The sequence below is a fragment of the Barbatula barbatula genome, assembly GCF_947034865.1.
Source record: "Barbatula barbatula genome assembly, chromosome: 17".
Lineage (NCBI taxonomy): Eukaryota > Metazoa > Chordata > Actinopteri > Cypriniformes > Nemacheilidae > Barbatula > Barbatula barbatula.
In genome coordinates this window covers 17,525,944-17,544,105 of record NC_136780.1, presented here as the reverse complement: position 1 = coordinate 17,544,105, position 18,162 = coordinate 17,525,944, and the positions used below count along the sequence as shown (strand labels likewise).

Sequence of the window (18,162 nt, the reverse complement as noted above, 5' to 3'; positions counted from 1 at the left end):
AATTAAGACAATACACAGTTAAGACAATAATTAAGTAAATATTTGTGTACCTTATGTCTGTGTTTAGCTAATGCATATAACACTACCATTAACATGTACCATTATTTCTGGGGTATTGCAGTTTGTTTATCTAGCTATGAACTCTGCCAATTTAACGACATAAGTGTTTTTACACCTTGTATGTACATAATCTTGTTGATGGACACTCCATAAACCAAAGTAGGACCTTAAAAATGCAATGTTACCCAATCTAACTATTGTTATGTTTCTTAAATGTCATAAAATGAAAAAACTGTACTTAAGGTGCGACAACAAAAGTTGTGATTAATATGGGATTTATGGACCATCCGACAATCGTCAGTATAGGCAGGTAGGACAGCTCCCTTCCAAAACATGAATCCACAGAAATATAGAACTGTATATAAACTGATCTAGCAAGATTGTTAACTCAAGTGTTCTGAATTAATAAACACATATTTTCAGTGCGTCTTTGATATTCTAAGTGGTAAAATGAGACAAATATACGTGGCTTGGCTTCCGCAGATGCCCCATGTTTTTCCAATTGTAAATCTGTGGTGAGAAATGGAAGTGCAGCCTGGTTGGATAGACAGCCATATGGGAAGAACTGAGGCTGCCCCAATAGTTTTTACGTTATGTGAATGATGTTCCAGACAAAGCTATATAAATCCTTGTTAATAACGTGTATGTAAGTCTGTACGAGTGCAGGAGTTCAGCAAATTAATCAGACCAACACAGCGAGTGATGCAAATCTTCTCGAAGCTAATAATAATTCATGTTTCTCCCTTTAAGAAATTATTGTGAAAGTGCATTAACCCTGTTTTTTTTCAGACTGATTGCCATTTATACACAGTTTAAATACACGTAAAGTTTAAACTATGCTTTCTGTGGAATAATGTCAAACTTAAATTTGCTAACATGAAGCTGCTAACATGAAGCAGCGACCAAATGCTTATGATTTGGGATTTATAATTTATAATGTGATGGGCGATTTATTTATATAATTCCTCTTGTGAAAAGCTTGTAAATAAATATAATGTTAAGCCTGTAGTAAATATACATAAGATCTACAAAAATAAACAATAAAAGACAATAACAAAATATAACAAAACTAAAAATTGTATATTAAATATTTAGTAAATATCTGTAAATGGCTCGTTTGTTTTTACCCAGTCCCCAATGGAGTCAGTTACAGTTAATTGTTCAGAGAACTTTTTTTCCAGTTATCAAACCCAATAATAAAACATTGTTAAATGTGTATTTTAAGATTTCATTAAACATGTGATATTCAAGCCAGCCAATCAACAATCAAGACACAAAATATTTGAAAAAACGGTCTGTATTTCATATATATCTCATTTGAATGTTAAATTTAGACTTCAAGCAGTTCAATTTATATATCCTACACTCTAAAAAACATGCGCAAAAATAGGTATTAATATGAAGATATTTTCGGAATAATTTTTTCAGTTGTTTTGGCTGTATTTTACATTTTGCACTGCATTAAATAACATTTTAGCATTAACGGAATTGTCCGTAAAATTAAGGAAAATGTACTGGTCATTTTCTGCCAGTACTTTATTCATTTTTTTACAGGATTCTTAATTCTTTTTTTTACAGGATTCTTTTACAGTGTATGATACGATCCAGAATCTCCCCCAACTAAATTTATATTCACGAGCCGTACTGATTTCACCACGCTTCCATGGTGAAAACGAAAACTAGGCAGGGGTGGGACCGAAAGGGAAAACCGGAATGACAGATAGACTGCAATGGTTTGGACAACCAACCTGGAATTATAAAAACAATTTAAGATTTTAAATGGGAAAATATAAGCATAGGATGCCTGTCACACAAGCTGTTATAATTTGACCACCAAAGCCGCACTAAAATGTCATCACATATTAGTGACTGTTTAAACTGCCATAAACGGGTTTCATTTGCACACACACAGCCAATCTTAGGTTATTTTTAAACGCATCATTTGTTTATTCATGTCCAAACCACTGCAGTGTAGCTGTCCTTACGGATGTCTCAACATAAGAAATGCAAAACATACCTTGTCTCTGGTACATATGTGTTTTTTTCCTCTGACTTCACACACTCGTGCAAACTTGAGGAAACGTTGATAGTCAAAGTTGTTTTGAATACCGAGATGGTAGCAGTCTCTGCATTAGAGTACAAACAAGCATTTCACTAAATGATCAACATGTCAAGATATTGGGAATATATTAAATTGTATTTTTAGTTGGTAGCAACTCATCTTACCGAGCAAAATAATCCCATTTGTCTACATCAATGCCATTCCTTTTATTAGCCACAATCTCATACAGGAATGATTTCTCCTTCGGCCTGCCCTTATATGGCCACTGCAGTTTTCAAATGAAAATAGGATGAATGTTACAATAAGCACACGCAAGGCTGGGACAGAGTTATACTTCAAAATATAGAGAATTTTGATCCACGTAATAGCCTCCAAACACTATCCAAGTTTTACACATAAATATTTGCATTTATAGTTTATAAATACCATGCAAATAATTGACCATAAAGGACACGCAGTTTCTTTTTTGTAAGCCTCTGTTTACTGCTGTGAGCTCTGGTGTTTAAGATTTAGCTACACCTAATGCTGGGGCTACACGAAAATATTTTTTAAAATCTTACAAGAGTTTTAAACGACGAGAGACCACAAACATGAGAAAAATCCTAGATTTAATCATTTTGCTCCTATAATGTGTGGTGAGCCTTGATGTGACGAATACAGCACACCACACACAAACAGATTTTCAAACAGAGTCCTGACTGTGAACACATGCAGGAAAACTCGCAAATCCTCTGGAGACTGAATTATTTATTATTGCACTGTCAGCTTTGTTTAATATATATGTGTTCAATATAAACAAATGTGTACATATAACCTTTTATAAAATGTAAAAAATATTATTCATTGTTGAGAAATTGCTCAAGCAGCGTCTTCTAAAGCATTTAAGGCACTAGATATAATTTTATTGCGACTCAAATATTGTTGTATTTATGTCTTCACAGTAATTTAAAAAGAATATTAAAACGTTATGTAAAAAAAATACAGTGGGGCAAAAAAGTATTTAGTCAGCCACCAATTGTGCAAGTTCTCCCACTTAAAAAGATGAGGCCTGTAATTTTCATCATAGGTACACTTCAACTATGAGTTATTATCCAGAAAATCACATTGTCTGATTTTTAAAGAATTTATTTGCAAAATATGGTGGAAAATAACCACACCTAGTGAATGACCTGCAGAGAGCTGGGACCAAAGTAACAAAGGCTACCATCAGTAACACACTACTCCACCAGGGACTCAAATCCTGCAGTGCCAGACGTGTCCCCCTGCTTAAGCCAGTACATGTCCGGGCCCGTCTGAAGTTTGCTAGAGAGCATTTGGATGATCGGGAGAATTTCATATGGTCAGATGAAACCAAAATAAAACTTTTTGGTAACTCCTCAACTTGTCGTGTTTGGAGGAGAAAGAATGCTGAGTTGCATCCAAAGAACGCCATACCTACTGTGGAGCATGGGGGGAAACATCATGCTTTGGGGCTGTTTTTCTGCAAAGGGACCAGGACGACTGATCCGTGTAACGGAAAGAATGATTGGGGCCATGTATCGTGAGACTGAGTAAAAACCTCCTTCCATTAGCAAGGGCATTGAAGATCTGGGTCTTTCAGCATGAAAATTATCCCAAACACGCCACCCGGGCAACGTAGGAGTAGCTTCGTAAGAAGCATTTCAAGGTCCTGGAGTGGCCTAGCCAGTCTCCAGATCTCAACCCCATAGAAATATCTTTGAAGGGAGTTGAAAATCTGTAATGCCCAGCGACAGCCCCAAAACATCACTGCTCTAGAAGAGATCTGCATGGAGGAATGGGCCAAACTACCAGCAACAGTGTGTAAAAACCTTGTAGAGACTTACAGAAAACGTTTGACCTCTGTCATTGCCTACAAGGGGTATATAAAGTATTGAGATGAACGTTTGTTTTTACCAAATACTTATTTTCCACCATAATTTGCAAATAAATTCTTTAAAAATCAGACAATGTGATTTTCTGGATTTTTTTCTCATTCTGTTTCTCATAGTTGAAGTGTACCTATGATGAAAATTACAGGCCTTTCTCATCTTTTTAAGTGGGAGAACTTGCACAATTGCCTGATTTTTATTGAAATTATTCATAATTCCAAGATAGAGTTTGTAATGCTTTTGACAGAAAATTGACAGAATAAAGAAAAGGGTTTGTTGAAGTAATAACTACAGTTGTTATACTTCCGTCAGCTGGCTTTCTGGTTGGGGATTGTTTTACTCCATTTGACAATCGAGTTCTTTTGATCAGGTTAATTCACTCTTAACACACATCACACAACAGCAGTTTAAGATCATTGGGACTCCAGTGGTTGCCTCTGGGAAATAAACATATGAGTGCAGCCAGCATTGCTGCAGAGGTTGAAGGGGTGGGGGGGGTCAGCCTGTCAGTGCACAGACCATTCGCCAAACACTGCATCAAATTGGTCTGAAAGAAAGCTTGCAAACAGTTTGTTGAACACAAGCAGACTTAGGGCATGGATTACTGGAACCATGTACTGTGGTCTGATGAGACCAAGATAAACTTATTGGTCCAGATGGTGTCAAGAAAGTGTGTCTTGCCTACAGTCAAGCATGGTGGTAAGAGTGTCATGGTCTGGGGCTGTATCAGCGCTACCGGGACTGGGGAGCTCAGTTCATTGAGGGAATCATGAATGCCAACATGTACTGTGACATACTGAAGCAGAGCATGATGCAGGGCAGTATTCCAACATGATAACGACCCCCAAAAACACCTCTAAGACGACTACTGCCTTGCTAAAGAAGATGAGGGTACAGGTGATGGACTTGCCTAGCATGTCTCCAGACCTAAACCCTATTGAGCATCTGTTGGGCATCCTCAAATGGAAGTTGGAGGAGCGCAAGGCCTCTAACATCCACCAGCTCCATGATGTGGAAGGGGACTCCAGTGGCAACCTGTGAAGCTCTGGTGAACTCCATGCCCAAAAGGCTTAAGGCAGTGCTGGAAAATAATGGTGGCCACACAAAATATTGACACTTGGGGTGTACTCACTTTTGTTGCCAGCCGTTTAGACATGGTTTAGGCTGCGTGTTGGGTTATTTTGAGAGGACAGCAAATTTAAACTGTTATACAAGCCGTACACTCACTGAACATTGTAGAAATTACACTTTGCTGCAATGTAATCATATGAAAAGATATAATAAAATATTTACTAAAATGTGAGGTGTGTACTCAGTTCTGTGAGATACTGTATATCATGAAATATCAGAAGTCAGGTGGTGGAGGGATGCCAGAACTTGAGAGATGTCATAAGAGTAAGGTGGGAAAAAGATTTGCAGGACCATACCTTCAGACTCCTTCAGAACCTACATTTACTTGAAAAAATACTTATGTATTTTATTCAGGTGTAATTTTTTCGCATTTTTAAACTTTCAATTTATTCATAACCTACTATGCAGAATGCCCAGTCTCATTGACAGAAAATCGAATCAGGATTTGTGGTTACAATGGCACATTTACATACCGTAGTGTCCAATATAGAGGTATCCAGAGGTCCGGCAATCTGCTCTTTAATGAAAATAAGATCATCGGGTAGAGTCATTCCATGTTGTTTCATCACCTCTTGAAGACCATTTTTTCTTACAAGGTGGTCAAACATCTGAACTGAGGCCATCTCGTGCTTTTGAGAAAACAAAAACGTGCATCAGACTACAAGCAGAAACCTTAACATTTTTAACAACATGTTTGAAAAACAGCAAGTCACATATTATTACATATCAGAATAAGCTTTACACACACACACACAAATAATTAGTTGTGGTCACAGGAGCTCTTACTAGTAAACATTCAGTACAGTGTGTACATAATTATTATGAACAATGATTTTCTGATCATATTTTTTTCCAGGCACATTGTACCAATTCCTAACCACATCAGTCTTAATAATTACAATTAATTTAGCTTATAATTACTTGTTAGTGATATATTATAAATAGTAAGTAAAGGCTTGAAGTGAAAAACGCTTTTTATTTAGGTGTGAAACTATTTGTTTTACAGGTATACAGGTTATAGTTCAAAGAAACATTTAACATACAGTACACAGAAAAGTAAAAAGTATCAAATGCCCATTATAAGAATGCAATACTAGCAATACCTGCCGCTTCCACGGACACGGCTCTGAGGCAGGCACCGCTGAAGACTTTTGAAATGTCCGAAAATCCTGATCTGGGTGTATACGTTTTTCCTCTGTCATGCCAGATCGTATGATTATGATACTGTCACCATTGGATAACAGTCCACAATTTTGAAAATTTTAAAATAACAATTATTCTTTTTTTTTAATCAAAATAAGTTTTGAATACTGATTCAGACTGAATACTGTACAATACCGTATAACATAGTGTCACCAAATTTGATACAAATGATTGAATAACTAACCCCAACGTATCTGTAAAGTTTTAAGACAGCGCCACCTAGTGCTTATAAGATATAACATTTTCTCTTTCTCATATTAACCTATTCTGACTGAATGTAATGTGTTGTGTAACACTATACATAATGATTTTCTTGAGTTGATTGTCACTTCTGATATCCGTTTCACTTGTACATTTTATTTCTGTTATGTGGACCTTCCTAAATCTTTCCTTATACAAAGGATGCGTGTCGCATGTGCGTCTGACAGTTTGGTATCGGTTTTAAAACAAGCAGGATTGAGAAAATATAGTGCGGGACTGATGTTTAAAGAGTTATTAAAAGAGATAGTGTAGGAGTGGATTGATGAGTTATAAGAGCTCAAAAAAAAAAGAGTTACTAATAGCTTTCATAAACAAAGTTAAAAAAGCAGATACAAGCAATATAAAAGTAATCGATGGCGCTCCTGACGACATAATGTATTAAGCAAAAATTTGGTACAAATTAACTTTACAACACGTTTTTCCTGCCATATCCACACCTGATGCTATGATGTTGCCTGTATCTGTGAATTGAATATAAGGCTCACTAAGAGAGTTCCAAAAAGTACCTTGCATTCTCAAGTAGAATCATATTTAATCAATTAAATATACAAGGTTAGATTGAGATTGAAGGATAATAGAATTTAAGTCTTAACTTCCTGATTAGTTTCCAAGAAAACTAAGTAGTTTAACCACATATATTTATCAATCCTATCAATCCTGTAATGCACCAGCTGGCCTCTATTACAGTTCAATGAAGTAATCAACTTTTTTTTAATTACAAAAAATGGTCCTATATCTGAAATTCTGAAACAAAATTCTCACAACACAAATTTGAGCCTTTGAATTAACATCATCATTAAACTGAACTTAAAAACAATCCTTTAAAACCCCTGTACTACATTGCACTGGTTATATAAGTGTCTTTATATATAGTAAATAAACAGTCTTGTGCTCTTCTGCATATTCGAGTTTAGCTATAATATATAGCTTTGGATGGTCTCAAGCAAGATGTGCTCATGTTGGTCAACACCAGTGCATGACCGAGTTGGCATCTGTCTGTGCGAAATGTCAATTTGTGATGAAAGATTAAAACACTTACCTTCCATTTCTCACCAGGCCGAACTTTAGGGATGAACATACCATCGTACATATGAGAGAATGGGCCATGACCTGAACAAAAGAAAATTAACAATCTCTCAACAAATGATCATAACTTTCTTGGCAAAAACAGATTAATTAATTTGCAAAATCTAAGATTCAGTCATTGGTTTTCTTCTCATGGTGATGGTAAAATTTGGTGATTTGAAAAGCTTAACTAAAATAGAAGCTGCTAGGGCTGGGACAATATCGTGAAAATCTTATGCTCAGTTTCTGAATGAATTTAGGGTTAAATGCCCCCACATCCAAAAGCCAGAGGGTTTCCTTATTCAGAAACTCAAAATATGGGCCACAGATAGAGAGATTTACACACGTATGGTGCGTCCCAAATCATGCACTCATGCATTATTCTATGGCATTTTGTAGTATAAATAGTGTGAGTGGTGCTTTTACATTGAAAATTCTCAAAAAGAAGTGCACTAAGTACCCGGATGATGCACATTTTAGGTATGTTCCACTGATTTATCTTTGTGAATGTAGTGGAAAGGAGGCCTACGTGTGGTTTTGGTAAAGGTCAAAGAACAAACAGGTTTCAAGAATGAATGATATCTTGTGTTATTGAGAAGGGAAGATGTGCAGTGGACAAGAATAAAAGATAGCATGGGATGATGTAAAATGAGACTGATGATTGGTGGAGAAAGGAGGAGTAGAGGGTATCAATAATGATGGCAAGTAAATAACAGTGTTCCGCTCTCTGCAGACTGATGATTGTCACTCTGTTTTGAGTTGATCCTGCTTGCAAGCAAATCAATATGTTCAAAGACTAATCTTGGTCTCATCTTTCCACAACTTGCAGGTTGATGTTTATTCACACGCAATGTGAAGTGCGATTAACATAATTTGCGCTCGTCTGGGAAACCAGTATACTTCCTGTTAGTATAAAACCGTTTAGTATCCCATTTGGGACTAGGGATGCTCCCATCCATCTTTTTTGCTTCCGATACCGATTCTGATACCTGAGATTCAGTAGTGGCCGATACCGAGTACCGATCCAATACTAAGGTAACATTTTTAAAGTGCACAATTTTACTTAATAAACTGTGTGCATTGCTGTGCAAAGACATCAGTCTCGACTTAACATAAATTTCCTGACCCCGTAAAACAAAATAACAAACTAATGATTCACAAATGTAGTTAATAGTTTATTAAACCAGCACTGGTGCAAAACAAATGAAAAATAAAAAGTGTTCACTATCTTAAACTTTCAAAATTTAAGATATAAGCTGAATAAAACAACAGCTTCACTGGCTTGATAAAGGGGTATAAATAAATGGAAACAAAATCTCTTAATTTTTAAGAAAGTACAAAAAAGTTTTAAAAATCCATTCGCAATAAACAATAAAGCAGCTGATATTGAGCAAAAAAAAGCAATAGCTTTAGATATTCAAAATAACATGAATCAGATCTTTTTAATGCTTAAGTCACTAAAGCAAAGTCCACTTAACTAAACTAAAGTTTAGTGAAAATAAAATTTAACATCCAACACAGAAACAGATAAATAAAACATTAGCTTCCCTAGCTTGGTAAAACTGCACATGTTTGTTGCATATAACATGGCATTTTGTGGCACAAAATTCTCATCCAACCAGTATGCGGTTAAACTTAAAAGCGACACAGGGGACACGTCGCAGCTCCAGATATATGTTGTAAAACTCACCACATTGACATCTTTAATTTTTTCGGATATGTGTTTGCAAACTTTTCGGTACAGTTCAGGTAGAGCAGTCTCGGATAAATATTTACGCTTCGGTGTGTCGTACCGCGGCTCCAGGTGGTTTATAAGGAGTCTGAAGCCATTATTCGCAACGACGGACAGCGGTTGCCCATCCATAACAATGAAATTCAGTATGCTTTCAGTGATTTTCGCTGCTTTCACACTACCAGATGGAAATTTCTGAATTCTTTCCGCTGTCTGCTCCAAGGTTAGCTGCTTCGTACAGTCTCGTTTTAGTTTCTTTCGCTTATTGAACTCTGCGTGCTTTTGGAGATGACATCTCTGTAAATGTTTGATTAAATTAGTAGTACTGTAATTAAAAGCTTTATCACCACCCCTCGGAACATTTACTTGCATGTATAGCAAACAGCGGTGTAACTTGTTGGCGTAGCTGTTGTAAAATAACTCTATGTTCACTTGTTCACGTGCACTACGTACAGAGCACGTTGCTAGCGTATGATGTCACACGTTGCGCAAAGCACAGCCACGAGAGAGTTTAAGCGCCGGTGTCTCCATGAACTTTTACATCGCCTAGCTCAAATTTTATGTCAGATCGGGTATCTGTGACAAATTGCACGATACCCGATCTAGAATTAAATTCAGTATCGACGCAGATACCCGATACAAACATCGGATCGGAGCATCCCTATTTGGGACAATGCAACCCGTTTAAATGTCCTACACTAAATTGTTGAGTACATAGGTATAAGTGCATAGTGTACATTATGTGATGTGGGACACAACTGTAGTTCCAGGAAATTCCAATGGTCATATTCTATAGCTGTTCTTGTACCTTTTCAGGTACTTTCATGATAATAAGGGTATATTTATAATGATGAAGTTTGACAAGCGATGCTTTTCATCGTGGCTTTGAGGAAGGCGAAAGGAGGCACACACGACCCCATCCACATTAACGGGATGGCTGTGGAACGTGTTTCCAGTTTTAAGTTCCTGGGGACTCATATTTCGGGGGACCTGTCCTGGACCCCCAACACCTCATGCCTGGTCAAGGCGGCTCACCAGCGTCTCTTCTTTCTGAGGACACTGAAGAACCAACTGTCTTCAACTATCCTGGTGAACTTAAATCGCTGCACGATAGAGAGCATCCTGACCAACTGTGTCACAGTCTGGTACGGGATCTGTTCTGTTGCTGAGCGCAAGGCACTGCAGCGGGTGGTGAAAACAGCCCAGCGCATCACAGGGACTACACTTTCTGCCATTGAGGACATCCAGAAGAAACGCTGTCTGCGTCGAGCTCGCAGCATTCTCAAGGACTCCTCTCACCCCGCTCATAGACTGTTTACTCTCCTGCCTTCCGGTAGGCGCTTCCGGTGCCTCCGGACAAGAACCAGCAGACTAAGAAACAGCTTTTTTCCCAGAGCTGTTTCATTATTGAACTCTGCCCCCCACTGATTCCACTACCTCTCTTACCTCTCTTTTGTTCACTAATCTAATCTTGAACTCCAAGCTGCTATAACATTGTTTACATTGCACTACAGGACTGCATGCATTACTGAACTGTACACACCAGTACTTCATGTTATCTGCTCTACTGGACTGTTTACACACGCACAGCATCATTTGCACTCTATACTGCTCACTTGCACATCTGAAATATTTAACTGAATGCTCATTTGCACTAATGGACCACTTTCATAACTGCACTAACTTATCTACTGCACTGTAACTCTATTAACTGCATTTACTCATCTATTGCACTGTAACCTCAATAACTGCATTAACTAATCTACTGCACGGTAACTCTATTAACTACATCACTCATCTATTGCACTGTAACTTCAATAACTGCATTAACTCATCTTCTGGACTGCAACCTATTATTAACTTGTATACTGCACCGTAACTTTAATAACCGTATTAACTCATCCACTGCATTGTTACTTCAACAACTGCATTAACTCACCTATTGCATTGCAACTTTAATAGCTAATGTCAATAATCTATGCACATTTAAATCACTTGCACTATTGTTTACTCTGAATTATTATCTGCTCATATCCACCTGTACATTAATGTTCATAGTGTTAATGTTCATAGTATATAGTCATCTGTATATATTGTTCATAGTATATACCTACTGTCATATTTTCATAGAACATACCTACTGTGAAATATATTCATAATCCATGCCCACTGTATAATATTTTCTCAATATTGTATTCTGAATTTATTCTAACTGTATATCCTGCACTTGCTAATTGCACTTCTGGTTAGACCTAAACTACATTTCGTTACACTGTACTTGTATATGTGTAATGACAATAAAGTTGAATCTAATCTAATCTAAAACGACTCAAGCTCGTAGTGATTTTCGATAAAACCGTACTTCCTACTGAGCAAAGATCCATAGTTCACGGAAGAGCTATGGAAACACAGAATCGAAGCCTTTGCGATTTCAGAATCGTAGACAGGTATAATTCGTGTGAATAGTGATATATCATCCCAGCCCTACACAAAACCAATGCAATTGAACCGGTACCGCAATTGTTTTGTTATTTTTCAAAATATCTTCTTTTGTGTTTTACAGAACAAAGTAGCGGCCGAGTAAATAATAACAGAACTTGCATATTTGGGTGAATCATACCTATAAATAAAAGCATTAAGCCCCAAGAAGCAGTGTGTTACAGTGAATTTTATATGCAGCTGTTATAAAATGCACTGTAACCTACTGCTTTGTAGGGCTTATTGCTTAAATAAAACTGTTATTCCATATGCGTAGCAAGGTTTCATAAAATAAAGTAAATCAATTTATATTTAGACAATGCGGTGCTGTCAGCTTCTATAAATCCTAATAAAATTGAGAACTACACTCAGCCAATCAGAATCAAGGACCAGAACTGACCATTTTATAATTAAATTTTTTTAACCTTTGGAAAATATAACAATTTTATCACAAGTCTCACTGAAAAATGCTGGAGAAACAATGAATGCTGAAATATACGTACATGAATCAAGGTGTTTTGTTGTAAGGAAGGAAAACCTAAAGTATTTTTCTCTCACCTAAGTCATGGCACAGGCCAGCAATCTGGACACAAAGAATATCTTGCTTTGATATGAGTAGCTCTGGCTGTCTTGCATTGAGAGCCTGGACTAGACATCCTGCCAAATAACCCACTCTGCAACACAAAAACAAATATGAAATGTTTAATTTAAATTGAACTAAAACCAATTTATCTGATTTTTTTTACAATTATTATTTGACAAAAAAAAAGGTAATTCACACCCTGTTTTTCCAAAACGTGTTATTCAAACATGTAATGCATGCAGAGGTGAGCTTCTCTATCATACAAGTTTCCTAATAGTTAAATTAGAATATTCGATAACATTTATACATTCAGTTAATAAACAATTTTTCCCGTGATTGTCTACATTTGAATACTTTCGGTTTAAAACAATGCTTCAGTGTACTGCCTCTCCCATTGCATCATCAATAGGGTTGGGTATTGTTTGAATTTGAGCGATTCCGATTCTAATCGATTCCCAGTTTTGATTCCAAATTTGCAGTTAAACACTTAAGGGTGTCACACAGCGGATGCGGAAGAGCCGAGCAGCACCATTGTGTGTAAAAATGAACATATTGTTTTCTATGAGTGAACACAAAACGTACAGCCTGCTTGTTTGCATATATATATATATATATATATATATATATATATATATAAACACAGTATGTATGTGTGTGTGCGTGTGTGTCAAGTCATGTCAAGTCAGCTTTATTTATATACCGCTTTTTACAATTTTCATTGTTACAAAGCTGCTGTACAAGAAAACATCGACTATAAGCAAAACATATAAGGTTATGCAAGTCAAAACACAGGTCAAATATCAGACAGACTATATATTCCTATATGCAGTGTTATTTAATTAAGACTATAAAATTCTAGCAGCCCCCCGGACAGGCAAACAGTGCAAAACAGTATGCAAACGGTGATGAGGAAACCAAAACTCCATTGGAGAAAAAAAACCTCAGAGGGAAACCAGGCCTAACCAGGGGATTCCAGTTCCCCTCTGGCAAAAGCTGCAGCCTCTGCACAAGCCCGACAGTGCTTGCACAACAAGGCAAAATAAAAAAGTTAGATTTAAAATTATCATTAATAATCTAATAAGTTTTATAGAGTCGCCACCTCCTTTGTCCAGCTCTATCATCACAGAATTTGTCAGGTCTGGGTCGAAATAAAGCCACATACATATCGGATGGCTTGAGGTTGAGTAATTGATCAGTAAGGTAAAGATGTGTTTTGTTAAAAATAAATCATTACAAATCTATTTTGGAGATTAATATAGAAAATAGCTAGTTTTTGAGAGGAGTACTTTTTTCATTTACTCAATTACAAGTAAAAGTACTGATGTTAAAAATGTAATTAAGTACAAATTTCCAGTACTATTTCCTCCACTGGGAATATTACAACGCCTTGTGTGAACAAAGGCAAGAAGCAAAGCCGTCAGGGGTAGGTAGTAGGGCTGTGAGATCTGGGGGAAATATCGAATTGCGATTTCTTTTTTATTGACAGACAGAATGCGATCTGATTTGCAATAGAATTTTTCTACGTCAAGCTTCAGCTCAATATTGTCAATAGTGTGAAGCACAGTATGGGTATAATTACCCTGCTGAAGTAAAACAAAAACCAATACAGAAATTCTAATTGTTTCCATTAAAAGCATTACAAAATTACTTTTGGGCATTATTCAAATAGGAATAACTGTTGTTCTACTGGTTCCTAGCTGCCAGATTACATCACGTCAATATAATCCAAATATCAGTACTAGAGCTGCACGGTTAATCGTTAAAAGATCGCGAACTCGCACCCACATGATCTCATTAATGAAAATCAACGATTCTCCTGCGTCTATTACAGCTCAGACTTAAGTCGACACCAATCTGTGTTGGTGCTGCCACTAAAGCAGAGAAAGCATTATACGGCATTCCTAACAGTCTATTCAACAACACATTATCGTTATTTCTGTGTCAAATTATCTCAGAAGTACTGTGATTAAGGCAGAGAGTTGCCACCCCTCACGCATGAGTTAAAAAGTCTATGGTGCTGATTTGCGCAAATAGAGAAGCTGTATGTTGTTTTTCATTAAACTGCTCTGCATTCCATGTTTTCAGGTTATTTAAAACTCTTTATATGTAAATACTGTGTTGGTGTTAATCAGTTGTATTGTTCTTTAAAGACTTCTTCAAGCAATCTGTAGATGTCAGGGCAAATTTATAAATCTTTCTAAAGACATTTAATTGCAGGTGTCAGCTTATGAATTAGTTTTACTGTAAAAATATTTCATATTTATACAAGTCACTTCAATGCATTTACACTTTTTAATTAAGTTTAACTTTTACATTTGAAAGTAACCACTATAATTTACCTATGGTAATTGTAAAAAATCCTTAATTACTTTTAAACGCTGATGGATTTCCCTAGTGCTTGTAAGAGGCATTTCATTAATAGATAAAAATATTGATTGAGCTTCGTGAAATTCATTCATATTGCACTTTTGCTTGTAAGAGTCATTTTAATAATGAAGGCCTACACTCTAAAAAAAAATTGTAATTTTACAGTAAATTACTCTAAATTTTTACAGTAGTTTTTCCGTTTTTTTAAAATAGTATAAAAAACAGTAAAATTACAGATATTATCTGTAAATTAACAACCTGCCTGTTATTTTACATGTTATGCCAATAATGAAAAACTACAGTTATTTCCTATTTTTTTACAGAAAATTACTGTAATAATTATGATATTTGCCTGTTTTTAAACGTTTTGCTCGTTATATAAAGGTTTATCTCCATATTGTCAATTTAAGATTTTTTTTTTTATTTTACGGTTAATCTCATTAGTTGTATGTGGTTTTACATTCAAGAGAGAGAGGGACAGACAGACAGATGGAGAGACATCAAAGCTCTGTGCAGTTTTACAATGAAATAAGATTTTACCCTCTGCAATTTGTAAATGAGAAAAAAAGTGATAAAATCCAACATCAAGACAGCAGTGCAGCAGAAACTTTTTTGCCATTTGTGATTTAGTGTGGACTTACTGTTAAGTGTTCACAAAAGGCAAGATTCAGAATAACACAAATGACAGTGGTGCAAACACTTTATTTTTAGACTTGGCAAAAAAGGCACATTACAAAATACAGCCTTGGTGTTAACACTCCTGGACCAACCAGGGAAAAAATAATGAACCACAGATAGAACCCCGGGCGTTGTGATTGGCTGCCCACTGCTCCCTTGAGGGATGGGTTAAATGCAGAGAATGAATTCTGCTACATGTATGTGTATGTGACAATTAAGTACCTTTACCTTCACACACACGCTTAATATTCGTTTTTTTAATATATTTACTATTTTAAAGTATTGAATTGAATTATTTATTTTATTTTAATATATTAGTTTCTTCTTATTTGTTATTACTGTTATATTGACAACAGACTACTTGTTTTAACTGTAGCCTGTTACTTTACTACTGTTTTAATGACAATTGTAATTGACACAAACTTATTGATAGATTGATTGATTCATTGTGATTAATTACTTATTGACTGAGATTGATTGATTGTGACTGTGATTGTGTCAATCGTAGTAACAGTTATACAAACAGTATAGATTATAATTAATTTATTGTAAATATTGTTTTCTATTATTGTTATTATGTTTAAATCCAAACGCTTGCTTTTGCAATATGTACAATGTAAAGGCCGTTTGATAAAGCCATTTGAATTTGAATTTGTATGATTGGTCAATGCGCCTGTCATCCAGGAAACTGGCCAATGAGCACTGAGCGCGCCTTCATTTGAAAGTACGTCAGTTTGAATGCTGCAGCTGCAGGACTTCAGCGCTACTCTGTCGCTCCACTCCTAATGAATTACTGGAGATATCAGGTAAGAGAACATCTCCCTGTTATTTTTCTAAGTTAATAACCTAAAGTAATGTTTGTGTTCATATCCATAATTTAGACTGTAACGTTGTCAGACTGTTAGGTTAGATAGCAAAATGCAGAGTAATTACCGTTAACTGATGTTACAGGTTAATGTGGTAACACAACGTTAATATTGAGTGTGGTTTTAGTCGAGATGGTTTGCTTGTTCTGTTTGCGGGTAGCAAATATGTATAATGCCATTAACGTTATGTTACTAACATTACAGACACTTGTTGCTGAGTCAACCTAATGTACAGCTCAGTAATAGCGTTAACTTACGTTACGTTGTTATAACGTGCTTGTGTAATAACGGTAGCAGTTTTGGTGAGTGGAGAGAGAGAGAGAGAGAGAGAGAGAGAGGAGGAGGAGGTGGAGGAGGAGGTGGAGGAGGAGGTGGAGGAGGAGGTGGAGGAGGTGGAGGAGGAGGTGGAGGAGGAGGTGGGGGAGGAGGAGAGGGAGAGGGAGAGGGAGAGGGAGAGGGAGAGGGAGAGAGAGAGAGAGAGAGAGAGAGAGAGAGAGAGAGAGCAGATATACTTTATTGATCCCAAGTTAGGAAATTGCAGTGTAGCAGCGGCATTACACACAGTAACAATGAATGTAAATGTATGTTAAGTTCTATGTACGTGTTTACATAATACATACATTTACTAATATTATTTTAATTCCAGAGAGATGCTCATCAAGACAAGGTGATGATTGCCAGAGGGAAAAGTCAAAGTAAGTTAAAAAATATACAGCCTATACTACAAAATATTTTAAGGAAGCATTATTTGAATGTTTAAGAGGTATTTATATGAATCATACTATTTGCCTAATAAATCCTGGTGAGTCTGAGAGACTGAATGAGATTGAATGCTTATCTCTTATTTGGTGTTCCTTATCTAGTTGAGAGTGTAAATAATTAGGGCTCCCTCATGAGTTTCCTCATGGGTTGGCACCCTGGTAAAGCCTGCCATCAGTGTGTGAATGGGTGAATGATAGACATGTATTGTAGAGTGCTTTGAGTGGTTGATAATGCTAGAAAAGCACTATATATGCAAGAACAATCCATTTACCATATTCTTCACTGTGTCCATCTGTATTTCACACAGCAAAGAACCTGTAGTTGTGCATCACCTGTGTGATCATGAGAAGGCTGAAGAACCAGGAGTGACAAGATATCACCGGCTGCTGGGGTGCAGCATTAAACCCAGGGACAGGTAGGCAAGCAGAGGCACAACATACAGAGAATGAAACCAAGTTCACATCAGTCATAATAAGAATATTATGTAAGAATGAATGTATGTGTGAGGCTGTTGATTAACAGTTTTGCATGCCTATGTCTTCAACAATAAACTGGCTAATATTCTTTGTTTGTCTGTGTGTTTTCCCCTCATGAAGCAGACATTTTGGAAATTAAAAGTCTCCTGCCACAAGATCTTAGGAGCCAGTGAGTATTCATGTTAATCCTGACATAAAGACTGTGAATGTATGTGTATACTAGTGGCCATATTACTGCCAGTTTGTCAGCACAAAGACAAACAATATTGTACTCATCTACTATATGCGCGGTGTATGAATCCAGTGGTGCCAAATGGTTAACAATGGTTAAACAACTTCTTTCAAATATGAAAATGTACATAGTGGCACAAACATGAATTCCATTCCACACATAAACATGAATTCCTGTTTTCTATGACTTTTCCATCATGCTGACCAGTAGTATTTGTAACACAATGGGAGTGCACAGTAATGCAAGTTGGCTGGTCATTCCCCAAAGTTATCCAGGAAATAGCTTTAACTAACTCTAACCCTAACTGACTTTAACAT

General features: G+C 36.4%; 1 protein-coding gene across 2 annotated transcripts in view; it reads right to left on the bottom strand.

The window, feature by feature from the left end:
* Positions 1–18,162, bottom strand: part of samhd1 (SAM domain and HD domain 1) — a 52,250-nt gene that overhangs the window by 16,322 nt on the left and 17,766 nt on the right. For both annotated transcript variants that reach the window (XM_079477942.1, XM_079477941.1), the window contains exons 5-9: positions 12,440–12,555; positions 7,646–7,716; positions 5,616–5,771; positions 2,287–2,387; positions 2,078–2,186 (exon numbers count right to left, since the gene is read on the bottom strand). In XM_079477942.1, coding sequence (XP_079334068.1) covers positions 2,078–2,186; positions 2,287–2,387; positions 5,616–5,771; positions 7,646–7,716; positions 12,440–12,555 — 553 coding nt within the window. The remainder of the gene's footprint in view (positions 1–2,077; positions 2,187–2,286; positions 2,388–5,615; positions 5,772–7,645; positions 7,717–12,439; positions 12,556–18,162) is intronic.